The sequence below is a fragment of the Lycium ferocissimum genome, chromosome 11 (assembly GCF_029784015.1).
Source record: "Lycium ferocissimum isolate CSIRO_LF1 chromosome 11, AGI_CSIRO_Lferr_CH_V1, whole genome shotgun sequence".
NCBI lineage: Eukaryota > Viridiplantae > Streptophyta > Magnoliopsida > Solanales > Solanaceae > Lycium > Lycium ferocissimum.
This window is the reverse complement of record NC_081352.1, coordinates 19,489,404-19,503,543: the sequence shown is the minus strand read 5'-3', so window position 1 is coordinate 19,503,543 and position 14,140 is coordinate 19,489,404. Positions and strand designations below refer to the sequence as shown.

At 34.6% G+C, this 14,140-nt stretch overlaps 1 protein-coding gene across 1 annotated transcript; it reads left to right on the top strand.

Moving 5' to 3' along the window:
* The first annotated feature begins 4,796 nt into the window (after positions 1–4,796).
* Positions 4,797–5,711, top strand: LOC132037403 (transcription factor HEC2-like). The gene has a single exon (XM_059427915.1). The coding sequence runs from the start codon at positions 5,012–5,014 to the stop codon at positions 5,648–5,650; it is 639 nt and encodes a 212-aa protein (XP_059283898.1). The 5' UTR covers positions 4,797–5,011; the 3' UTR covers positions 5,651–5,711.
* The last annotated feature ends 8,429 nt before the right edge of the window (positions 5,712–14,140 follow it).

Here is a 14,140-nt window from a genome sequence, read left to right as displayed (position 1 = left end):
TTCTCCACTTTCCAAAATTTCAAATCCAAAAAAACTCCATTCTAACGACCAAATCAAACGGGTCTTTTTCGATATTATATAAGATCTGTGACATTGTCGACATTGAAAACATGATTAATAATAGTGGATTAAGATAGTAGAACCAGTAAACAAAAACTCCATTAGGGACGTCGAGTTTCGACTTGAAGCTTTCAGATATGGGATGAATAAAATTCTTGGTTCTTTGATTGTTTGAAGGCTGAACTTGAGCTTAGAAGACGTACGGAACGTGAAGAAGAAACGAACGACTCCCATGTTGCCGTGAACAAAGCTTGAAGCTTCGAACTTGAATTTTCGGGTTGCCGCAAATAAGCTCCATTTCGAGTGGGTAATATATCAAAAGAATCGGAACGTGGAGAGGAATTCGAATCTGAAATTTGGTGATGTTTGGTTGAGATTTGAAGTGCATTAGGATCAAATTTCAGTCCAGTTCTTTATGAAGAAGATGAACGATAATTTCTTTGCCCAGTTTGCCAAAGTTGCCATAACACACTTGAACTTTGCGGGGGTCCTATGACTGACGCTAGACTTATTTTTTGTGTATTATTTACACTTTTATATGGAATCTTACGTGCTCGAAGAGTAGATACAATCGCTTGTACAGGTCACCATATAAAAGCGTACAAAGTACACAAAAAATAAGTACAGGGGGGTCATAAGACCCCCGCAAAGTTTAGGTGTGTTATGGCAACTTTGGCGATAGTTTGAGTGTGTTTTGAACCCTTTTCCCTTTAAAAAACTAGTCGTTGCCAATTTTATTTGAACCCCTAAATTTATGAATAACTACACTTTGGTCATATTTTCAAACTAAATACCCCTCCATTCTTCTTCATTTTCACACAATTCTTCCACAATTTTCTCTTTATCTAAATTTGCTATTCAATTAGTGTACATTACTTCACCTCCGCCTTCTCCTCGAGTTCGAAGATAAACTTCAGTGCGGCGTGGATGCATTTTGAGCGAGTAAATGAGGAACATGTTAAATGTCAATATTGTGGTGACATATATCTTCACAAGTCCGGAGCACCGGGTATTAGCCTATTAGAGGTTTGGGAGGGGGGGGGGTTGGAGGGGGGATACGGTGTGTTGCGTAGCAACTTGTGAAAAGGCACGAAATTGAATTTTGAAGTTTATCTATTTGTCTATCGATGTTAGCCGTTTAATTTGTATGTTTTGAACTTTTGATTTGCAATATTTATTAGTTCAAGTTGTATGTTTTGAATTTGCAATGTTATCAATTTAAGTTTCAAGTTTTATTTTAAATTGTTTATGTAGATGTTGATATGTACATTTATTTGGACACGAAGTTTAAGAAGAAGAAAAGACTTTCAAACTTGTGGTGTTAAATAGTCACATATATTTTGTGTGGTTATAAATCGTTGCGTAAAGGTAAATTGTTTTAAAATATAGAAAAGGGTCATTCTTTTTTAGCACCGTAATAAAGAAAATAGGTTCGCATAAATTGAAACGGAGGGAGTATTATATTTGATATAATCTACGTATCCACAATATATATGACATGCTAATGGAATTTTACTTTTATATAAAACTATCAAAATCTAATATATACTATATATTGAAAATGTATCAAAGGTATATTTTTTGAGAAAACAAGATTGTCTAGCTTTAAAATACAATTTTTAAAGAAAACTTAAGTGCTTTCAAGTAAAAAGAAACTCCTAATTTATTGGGATACAATGTTTTTAAAATATTTATTATTAGTAATAAATGTAGTACTTATCTCTCTCTCTTTTTTAAAAAAAAAAAAAAAAATTGAAGTGGGCGGGCGGCGTGCCGGTGGGCCATCACTCGAAATGGTGGGCTAATTAGAAATTTGTCCGCTATCGGCAGGCCCATTGCAATAAATCACCTAGCCCGGCCCCTTACACGTCTTAGTGGTGGAGCCGTGGTGGCGGGTTTTATCAGTAGGGTTAGGCGTTAAGCCAAGCCTTGTCGGAACTTAGGTGGGGTAGAAATTGACGTACGAGTTCAGCCAATAACTTTAGTCCAAATCCTATATCATAAGTATTAAATAAATTATTAAATATGTACAGAAATTAAATTACTATAAATCAATAGTTTCTAATGCTAAAAAGATTTTGAAATTATAGTCATAGAAATTAAAGAAGCTTGGAAAAGTAACATTTCTTTTGGACGGAGAATTTTGAGAAGCAAAAAATTGAAATTACAAACCTACCACATGAATCTAAGTGGACAAACCCCAAGTGCAACAACCTTGGAACTAGAAACAAAATGTCTTCTTGCACTTTCTACTCTCCAATCTTGTCATTCCAGTCCAGTACGTCCATTTCATTTAATGCTCTACGTTAAACTATACTCTAGCTTCGTCCCTAATTATTTGAAGTGGGTCATGTGATTTAAAACAACTTTGAACTTGAGGAGCAGAGGGTCAGTGTGAGTAAACTCCTCAAAACTTCCCAAAATTGGGATGGAGATGAATTTACTTGCACTGACCCTCTACTCCTCAAGTTCAAACTTGGAAGCATCTTGCAAATCAATGCTAGAATGTAAAAATATTTTGAATTTAACTTACATATATACCAAAAAAATTACTATTACATTATTAGTTTAATTTAACTTTACTACAATTGGTTGTGTCTTTTGTTGAAAGCGCTATTATGTTAAATTTGTTACTATAAACAAAAAGAAAAAGAAAAAAAAAAAAAGGGAAAAGGGCCAAAAATGCTCTGAACTATCGGAAAAGATAAAAATACGCAAGTAACATGATTATATTTTTTAGGCTCGACATATCCTTTGGTAATATTTGAATTAAAAAAAATGTTTATCTAAATTTCATGTATCATTTTATTATTGGTCCAATTTTAAACTATGACCCAAGTAAATAAATTCATCCACCCAATTTTCTCACTTACCCGACACACCCGGAACCAGCTCGAATAACATAAAATCTAATCGAAAAAAATCATTTCGGTCACGTGTCATTAAGAAGCAACTGTAGGTGGAGGAGTGGCATTGTTGGATTCAGAAATTTAGGTCTCTGATGGGATATGAGGCTGCAGAGAGGCAGAGGATTTTTCACTCCCATCAACAACCAAACTACCCAAAGGAGCGTTGTTCATTGCATGAGCATGAGACACATTCATATCACATATTAATATGCACCACATTGCAACACCAATGCTGAAAAAAGGCCTAACTTCACGCAGAACAAATATAGTGCTCCGTGGATGAATAAGTCTCTTGCTTGTTGCAAAGAAAAGCCAATGTATTGTCCATATATTCACAAATTTGGAAAGGTTAAGTAAATAATCTCAAAAACATCATTGTTAGGTTTTTGAGAAAGTTTGAAGAAGATGAAGAAGTAGAGCAAAAATGGTTATTGGAAATAATTTTTTTTGTTTGTGAGATTTTATGTTTTGCTGGCGGGTAAGTGAGAAAATTGGATGGGTGAATTTACTTGGGTCAGATTTTAAAATTAGACCAGTAGTAAAATGACACATTAAATTTAAATAATTTTTTTTAATTCAGTGTTGACAATTAGTCAAAAGGCATAAGTGAGCCAAAATTATAATCAGAGGATATTTTTAGCAAAATAAATGGATGAAGGGTATTTATAGACCTTTTCCGATAGTAAAAAGGCATTTTTGGCCCTTTTCCGATAAAAAATAATATATTGCCAAAATAAATACTCCATATTTTTAAGCATTGCCAAAATAATAAATACTATAATAAATAAAAAGAACTATCTACTTTCCAGGCAAGTCGTTCTCTGGTTTGCTATACCCCACTTCTGAAATCAGAGTTGTTATCCTTCTGACATATGTCATGTGATTGTGGGGTTACCCTTAGCGTTTTCTCAAAGTTGATTTTCGTGCAAAAGCTATAGCTTTTCAGTTTGGACCATAACTGGTTTTAACTCTTAAGAGTGATGGGGTGGATTTTGGTTCATGCATCTTACTCATTTGCAATCCCCTTCCTTGATCAAATCTAGGTACTTCTCCATTTATGTATGGATTTAGAATACTTATTTATAGGTACTTCTCCATTTATAGAATACTTATTCTATATGCTGACACTATAAATAAGTTTTTACATGATTAGACATCGCCACAAAGATAACTATTCCGTTTAACTTTTCATAATAGAACTAGTTAAAACTTATACACATTATCGGTGTATATATGTTAAATTCATGCTATGAATTCTGTAGAATTATTTCCCATTAGTATCCCATATTGTTATGGATTCTAGTCCGATTAGCTAATTTAAGGCGAGACACATCGATAACCCCTTAAACTTGTCAGTAATTTTTTTTTTTAGACGCTCGAACAAAGTCAATATTTTAACTAAGCACCTGAACATATGATAAAGTGTTTCTATTAGATACTTACAGCTCAAATTTTGGAAAAACTTCTGCACATGTTTTCAAACACTTTTTACGTGTATAAGTTAACCAATTAAAATATGTTACCTACTTTAATTGTACGCTACTTTAATTGTACAAATGAGCCTCAATTGAAACTGCGTGAGGACTTACGGCTTATTATGGACAATTTGATCTTAAGCTACTTGAAGCTTTTCTCTAGAAGTATCATCACCTATTTTTTTGTTTTTTTTGGTACATTTAATTTGTATTTGTGTACTCAATGCTTATACTTCAAAGAATGTTGAAAACATAAATTTCTAGAGGATGTATATCATTTCACATATCTTTTGGAGCATAGTGGAGATTTAACAAATATAAAAACATAGGAATAGGTCACAACTTGCCATATAAATTCATGACATCCCCATGCTATGCTCATAGAGAAATTTCTTTTTCTCATATCCCCTAGTATTGCTTCAATATATTCCCAACCTTTCTCTTCCTATTATTCTCACCATACTTCTCAAAAATAATTTAATTAATCACCAAATTGTAACAACAATCGGGTGAATATCAAGAGGGTGTTCTACTAAATCATCAAATTCGTTCAAGAAAAGCCTAATCATGGATTTACATGACATAACACAATCCATCAACAACATTGAAATGACTCAATTGCTACCAATCCACAACTCCGTCATGTACAACTCATCATTTGATTATGAACCCGCCGTGCCATCACCTCTTTTACCATCAATTCATCGCGAACAAAGTTCAATGGAAGCGATGAGGGAGATGATTTTCCGTATGGCGGTGATGCAGCCTATCCACATTGATCCGGAATCAGTGAAACCGCCTAAGAGAAAGAACGTGAAGATATCGAAGGATCCACAGAGCGTTGCAGCCAGGCATCGGAGAGAGAAAATAAGCGAGAGGATTCGGATTTTGCAAAGACTTGTTCCTGGTGGAACCAAAATGGACACAGCTTCAATGTTGGATGAAGCTGTACATTATGTCAAGTTTCTTAAGAAGCAACTCAAATCATTAGAGCAAGCTGCTGCTAGTGCTAATAATAATAATAATAATAATAATAATAATAATAATAATAATAATAATAATAATAATAATAATAATAATAATAATAATAATAATAATAATAATAATAATAATTATAGGTCAATGGTTACTGGATTTAACCATTGGCCTGTGGATTATTATTCAAGATCATTGATGAGTTCATCGAATGTGCAAATGCTAAGTTAGTTAGTGAAGTGAAAGAAATGTATCTAGGGTTAATAAGCAATCTAAATCGTGTTTATATTCATTATTTTAGTACTTTAATTGTAAAGATTTGGCTCTTACGGAGAAGTATTAATTTTCCCTTTGGATTTAGAGATCTTAAGTCATGCAACATTGAATATTATTCTTAGGCCAATTAGAGCGACTAAAAGATGAATCTCATTGACTCACAGTAACTACTAACGAGGTTACGCTATCACTTACAGTAATATCATAATTTTGTCGACAGTACATTAGTTCCATGAAAAAGTGACCAGTTATATATAAATTGGAGGCGAATGTAGCATATACCAATATCGGGTGATCATCCGAACTCAGTAATTTAATACCAGAGTATAACTTTTATGCAGAAATTTACAAAAATTGCCCACAAATAGTAAATATGTAACCAAAACTTTAAATTATATAATAGGTTCAATACTAAGTACCTTAAATGTTGTACCCATAAAATTTAAATTCTGAATCCGCCTATGTATTAATGATCATGCTTATCATTGCGAACGTGTCTTCCTATTTAACATAATCAGATGTAAATCATCCTTCCAACTAAATATACTGCTAATTCATTTCATATCAGTCACACCAATAGTATTTTTTTTTAAACTACTATATAGATGATCTTGTTAGTAATCTATGTTCAGAAACTTAGAAACAGAAAATCAGAAACTGTGAAAAAACTCGAAAAATACAAAAAGTAGAAAATATCCGAGACCACAGAATTCACTGTGTGTCCTTAAGGAATTTAATCCCCTCTTTGTACCCGAGGTTATGGATTACTTTCTCCCAGGATAAAACTGATATACCTGTCGCAGATGTAGCGGTACCTCAAACGTCTATGACTTCGTCAAACTCAAATTGCGCAACAAATCACACATAGACTTGATAGTTTTTATTTCAGAAAAGAATGCAGAATGCAAAAATTTCAGTGTCGAAAAATGAGGCATTGCCTCAGTTTATATAGAAGCGAAAAAAATAGAACGTTGGGAGTTTATTTTTATTCCGCGAAATTTAATTATCAATTAATATTTTCGGCGGAAATGAAAAAAGAAAAATAATATCAGAAAAGAAAAATTGAATTTAAATAAATTTGGTCTAAAAAGATTATCAATCAAATCATTTGCCCAAATCCAAATCCGAAGCCGAGCGACGATTGTTATACCCTATTTTAACCAAAGTCAAAATAGTTTACAACATCCGGGTAATTCCGGGGTTATTTTAAAGTTAAGAGTCGCCACCTAATTATTTACGGTGAATTAGGGCACCTAAAGTTAATTAAAGTTATTCTAAAGTTAATTTGTTTTTAAAGTCTACGAAACCAAATGATTCTAGGTACGGGTTCAAACTAATCTAGAGGGAAGGTATTAGGCATCCTCTAAATTCCATTAATAATGGTTAATCCGACCGAACTTATAGTTAATTAGGCTAAGTGTAAATATAATATTTTTAAATGTTTGGAAAATAGTTTATAAATGTTGCTAAGGTCTTAAATAAAAATATAGTAATGTTATTCAAAAATAAGATTTGTAAAAATAAGATAATTTGCCTATGAATAATAGCCCTTTAAAAGATGATTTGACAAATGTGATCTTTAGATAAGAAATATTGTATGAATGTGATGATGTAGAAGTGCTTAGACTTATATTCTTATATATGTTGTAAAGGCTATAAGTTTCTTTCTTCCTTATTTAGCCAATTTCGGCTAAAAATATGTATAATTGATAAATTTTGAAAATATCTATAAAAATATAATCGGATTCCGATTTTGTGTGTTAGTGACGTTTTGAGATTCCTAAGACGGTAAGAATGTAAAAATGATTCCTTTGACCCAACGATATGTAGGCGTACTATTTGAAAATCAATTACTCCAATAAATGTTATAGATACTATAAATAGTTTGGAAAATAGAAGTGAATTTAACTTATGGAATTAACTACCCATTTACTAAACTAAAACCCTTAATGTCACTAAGGTTTATCTAAATTAACAAAACAAAAGAATGTTAGTCATACAATGCACATTAAATGCACACAAAAAAAATAAATAAAAAAGATGGAGGAGCGGGTATAATGGAAATGGGCTCAACCCACTTTCTTGGACGGCTGCGGCCTGTTGATTGTTGGACTTCAGCCCAGATTTTTGCCTTCTTATGTGGCTGCGGACAGGACTGATATGGAGGAAGTCATGTTAGGCTTTCGGCCCAACGCCAAAATGCGGGAGAAGACAAGTCCGAGGGACTCGTATACGATAGTCATGCAAAAATAACAAAGGAAAAGGATTAGTATATAATCGATAATAAGACTAAATGTATAATGTAGAAAATAGACCAGTGAACTGGGCGTATACCATGTATATTCAAATAGATTCGTTATCTAAACAGTGTCAACATTTAGCAATTAGGCAAAACGGGGAAATGTCATCATTAGGCTTTATATCCAGAACACAAAAGCTGAGGAATGAAAGAAAGAATTTAGGAAAAGGAAAAGCAAAAGAAGAAAGCAGCAAGCATAATGGATGCAAGTTTGGCAATAGGTTAATATGTTGGATTCAAGTCATAATAAAGGTAAAGGAACAATGTCATACGCATTTACTCCATTTACCAAGTCTACAGAACATACCAAGGAACAGAGAATGACGCAAAGAGAGAAGAAAGAAAGGCCTATAGGATTTTGACGTAAACGAAAGGGGCAGTATTATAGGATGATGTATAATTTCCTGACGGGTTACATATGTCATGAAGGTGTAACAAATATAGAATCTAAGGAAACAAAGCACGGAGCATCAAAATTACAATTAACAGGAAATGGTCCGAATAATATGACGCAAGAAGAGATAAGTTGTGGCCTAAGTGAATCAGATTTCGAATCTGGGGACAGTTTAACGCAAGCAGTGCAAGATCAACATTTTTGGTTTATGATAAACATTTCATTCACAACTATGAAGAAGGCACAAATGGACAATAATTCATAAGCACATTTTAGGCTGTAATGACATTCAGACATGGGAACGCGAAGGCAAGCATGAGGTAGTGACAAACATGATCAGTGGAGATGTCTGATATCTCTTTCAGCAAACGAAAACAGTATCCAAGAAGTACTATCTCATTTAAACAGACAAGTGACCTCAGAAGACATTAAAAACTAAATTCACAGTAGACCACAAGGTTGCAAGCCTACAGGAGCGCTAACAACAACCTGACCACATTCATAAGTATAGCCTAATAATCCTCTCGACATAGGATGCGAAAAAAAAAAAAAAACCATAGTAGGATCGTGCGATCAAATCCGCTAATATAAATGAGCCCCATATTACTCAACATATAAGGACCAAACACAGACAAGAGGAAGCATTACAATGACCAGCAGGAATCAAATTTTATAAGACCTGACCATCATTTATACATTTAAAAAGCTGTTTGAGTCGACCTGAAACCTTTATCCTCATGAAGAATGCGATATTCCGAGCAACAAAGACAGAGAAGTATAATGATAGACTAACACAGGACTACACTGTTCAGAACTCAAATCAACAAAATTAACAGCCCGGCAACATCGATTAACCCCCTAGACTCAAGACATACTGATCGAAACAAACAAAACAAACACTTATAGTAGCTTGTACAGGTTAAGCCATTCGACTCAAGCTCGCACTCTAACATAATAAAACCACTGATTACTCTAAGCACCGAATGAAATGGCCTAAAACATAAATCAGACCAGAAGAGCTAACAAACAGACTAATCCATAAATCAAACAAGAAAACTAATAAAACAATGCAATGATAAGGAAATACCTTTCTTAGGTGCAGTGAAAAGGGTATAGTGGTCGCGGATCTATGCTCGATACGACGAACTCGAACTCGAAAAAAGTCTTTCGAATTAAAACTCGACAGAAAACAGAACAGTATCTTTTGTTTGAAAAAGAGAAATTCCGTTTGTCTCCAGAATTTCCAATGTAAGTAAGGATTCGGATCAAATTAAAAGAAACTCAAGACTTTTGACAGAAATCTCGTCTCTTCCCCTCCGTCTCCTCTCTTTCTTTTTTTTGGTCTTGCACGTTTTTATTTATAGTATCAAGATAGGGTTTTCTTGATTTGAAATTGGGCGGGATTTCTAGTGATCCGTTTGAAATCGAATCAAATCTTTAAAGTTGATCTTTCTTTTTCAGATTTTTGGCCGTTTGTATTTGACCAAATCATATATGAAAATGGCAAGGTGAAACCTGCCATGGACGAAAACAAAGGTGGTTTCTTGTTTGGAAGAGGAAAGAGGAAAGGGTTTGCACGAAAATGGAGTGTCACGGGTCTGCCATGGCTGAAAGAGCACTGGGGTTTGGTTGAAAAAGGGAAGGGATGATGACGAGGAGAGAGCAGAGAGAGAAGAAAGAGACGAGAGAGAAGAGTGCGGCATGAAGAGGAGAGGGAGAAAGAGATTAGGTTTTTTTTGTTAAATATAGTGGGCCGGGTCGGGTAGGAGAGGTGTGGACTGGAGCGGGTGAGAAGGTGTGGGCTGGAGCATTTGGGCCATTTATTTGGTCATGAAATTTCGGATAATGGGCTGGTTGTAGGGACTGGTCCGAAAATAATCAAATATGGACTGGTGGAATTGTGTTCGTATTTTGGGCTATTAATTTGGCTGAAAAAATATTGGTCCCTCTTCCTTTATTTTATTATTTTTGGGCTTCTAATTTAATAACTAGTACAATATATACTATGTAAAGGCGATTAATAATTAATATGTGGAAAGTAAAGGATTTAATAAAGTAAAATTAATTTAACGAGTATAAAATCCGAAAATAAAATGATGACGAACCCCTCTGAAATATGCGATAAAGTAATACTAGTAGAATAGTGAAAATGAAGGTAGTGGTATTAATAGTAGTAGAAATAAAAATAGCAGTGAAAATAAAATATTTAGCTCGTTAGTAAATTTAAAAGCTCCAGGAAATAAATTGAAATAAAGGAGGGACAAAATTGGGTGTCAACAACGATGACGGCGCAAGGTGATCCGAAGCTGAAGTGAAGCAGAGCCGAGCCGAGTGACGACGATGGCGCGAGGGGAGTCCCTCTTCTCAACTCTTTAAGGGCTAAAAGAAATGCTTTTTAATATAAGCACATAACTTTCCCTTTCTACCACCAATGTGGTACAAAGCTCCTTTCCAAAGGAACTTTGTTTTAAACTTCATTTTCCTTCCATTGTCTTCTCCCTTCATTTCTCATTCACACCAACTTAGCTAGCTTCAATCATTAACTAGATTTAACAGATATTTAGACTAGATTACTTTCAGTGAAACATTTTGTTATAGCCCGTGTTTTGTACATTCGGATAATCCGGGATAATTACAAGAAGTTAAAGGCAAGACCATTTCCAAAATTATTTTAGTAGACAAGTTGTTGGTGAATATTAATTATGACTATTATTAATGTGAAAATATTGAGAAAGGCCAAGGGTAAAAAGGGAAATTCGTAAAATGGCCCGTGGTAATATCATGGAGGTCTAAGGGTAAAATGGTAATGTCACAGGTGTTCAAGAAAATTCTTGAAAATCCCAAGTTGGCCGTGTGGCATGTGTGGCATATGTCCACATTTCTGTTAATTAGTGGGGGATAATTACAATTATAAAGACATATGGACCAAAGCTTACAAAGGAAGACATTTAGTCTTCCTTATTCATTTGTAAGAAAATTCAAGAAAATGGAAGAATTTTCTAGAGAAGGAAAGAAAGGGATCATGTGGCCATACTTTTATTTTGAGGGACTTATTTATAAATATGGAAAATTGGTGGAAGACATGTATATATATATATATATATATATATATATATATATATATGGGGTCATCTTAATTCAAGAAATGGGAGAAAGAAAGAGAAAAAAGAAAAAAGAAAAGAAGAAGAAAAGAGGAATATAGTGGGTTCGGCCATGGTTCCAAAAATGGGAGCCATGGAAGATGATCAAAATAAATTATTTTCTTCCACTTTTCCTACCTAATGGAAGGTCCTCAACAACATGGAGTGGTTGTTGGAACAAGCAAAGCATTTGTTGTGCAAGTTTGGAGCCTAGTCAAGTCAGAAGAAGTTAAGTAAAAAGGTATGTATTCAATCTTCTTTCACATGTTTTGAATAGTTGTGAGTATTGTAGTATGTAGAAAGGGATGGAAATCATGAAAATATGGAAGTTGTGGGTGTGGCCGTGAATGCATGGTGCTGGCCGTGTGTGTGTGTTGTTGCATGAAAGAATGATGAACTAATTTTATGCAGTAAGTTGGTTGTTGTAATGTATAGAAATGGATGCAAATTCATGGAAATATGTATGTAGTGTCATGGTCGAAAATGATGATGTTTTGATAAGTTATGATGAATCGATTTCATTTGACATTCTAGTTGATGTTGTTGTGGATTCTATGGTGAAAAATGAAGGTTTGATAACTTGGGAGAAAAATTGAGGTTGTGGCCGTGTGTTGTGCAGTTAGCCGTGAGTGTGTGGTGTGTATGCATGGTCGTGTATAATTTTTATTATGGTGTGGATTCTATGTTGCTAATAAAAGCTTAATGATCTTAATGAAGTCATAGTAGTTGGAGACTTGTTTTAGTGGTTTACGTAAATTGAATTGAATATAAATGGAATGTTATTGGTTTTGTTATTGGTGGTTTGGCCGGGTTGAATTCTCGGATTGTTGTTGATTAAAATTGGCCAAGTTGAACTTGGTGGGATGGAGTATTTACAGGGGAAATCTTTTGCCGAAATTTCGGTAGGCAAGTGTTACCTTTAAGATTCAACTTCTAAATGCTCTAATTGACGATTGGTAAATGTGACCAAATTGTAGATTTTGGCGAACTTGGAACTGGAATTTGGAGTAGCGTAAGAGGCGGAAAAGATATGTAAGGTTTCACCTTCCTTTCTTGGCATGTCTTAGACGTAGTAGGTTTGGACACGGGCCTCGGGGACAATTCCTTCCCTAGAAATCCGAGATTGAAATTAACCCTTTTTCATTCAATAGAATTGAATTAAAATTTCGCATAAAATGTTGGAAAGTTACCTAAACACCTAGAACTCGCATAGATAAGACCCGACTACCTTAAAACTCTCATAAGTGACGTCTTGGAATGTAACATATGTAAATTGTGTACGCCACCTCATTTGACTCGAGGTGGGCCCTTTGTTCCCGAATTTTCTTTATTGCTCCGTTTATCAAACGATAAGTGTTGTAACTATTCTAATGAGAATATTTCTATGATGATAATGATAACGATGATGTAAGGAAGAGGATATGTCTATGATAAGTGTGACAAGAATGATTCTATGACTAAGAGCCTTAAGTCAAGAATCCAATGCGAGTATGAAAGTGTTCAACTAGTTCTTGATCCTTAATTCTACTCCTTAGTTATGATACTATTTTCTAAAGATTTCAAAGCATACAAATTAACGTTTATGATGTCCATGATTTCATTCCATGTTTTCTTTTAATATTACTTTTCGTTGATAGTCTCGTCTTATGATAATCGTTCCTCAAGGTGAGACATGATGACCACGTTACTCCATAATGAAATCGGAGGTTTCCGACCTTATGTCACTCCGATGGATACATGATTTTCTTTGGGCTCTCGTAAATATATGTATATGAGATATGTATATGTACATGGGGTGGGGGAAGGGATACATGGGGAATGGGAAGGGAAACATGTTTCATTTCCACGGTCGGTGGTTTATCATCCGGACGCGGGATGCCGGACGCGACGCGGATTTATGGGCGAGCCGGAGTATTTCGGCGCAATGTGGGCGAGCCGACGCTGTTCGGTGCTATGATACTATATGATATACTATGACTTGATATGATATAACACGATATGATATGATATGATACGATACTATATGTTAAGACATGATATGACATAAGTTTTATTTTCTACGTCTATGAAAAGAAATGTTTTTTTTCTAAAAAGGAAAGACAAGCATGCATGGTATCCAGCCAAAAAGGCATTCACATATACAAAGTTATCCTCTTATCTCATCACATGTTCTATGATCCCATGGTATTGTTGTCCATACCTATGTTCTGTTTGTATTATTTTTCATGCCTTACATACTCGGTACATTGCTCGTCGACCCTCTTCTTCGGGGGTGCGTTTCATGCCGCGCGGTACACGCTCGGACAAGTAAGAGCTATTGCGAGAAGACGTTCCGGCGAAGTTGGTAGACTCCATTTGTACCGGAGTCTTTCCGAGTCGATTATATGTCTTTGTGCTTTGTTCGAAGTTAGAGACTTTGCGGACGAGTCGTGAGTCTAGAGTGTCAGTTTTGAGAGTGGGTCCACTAGCTAATATATGTTTTTATTACGCATTATGTTACAGAGTCCTTACGCTTACGGGATGTGTTTAAATTGAGAAACGACAAAAAGAAATTTTGAAAATTTTACTATGTATTTTACCTTTATTTGATTTAAGCACCCAAAGAGAATATG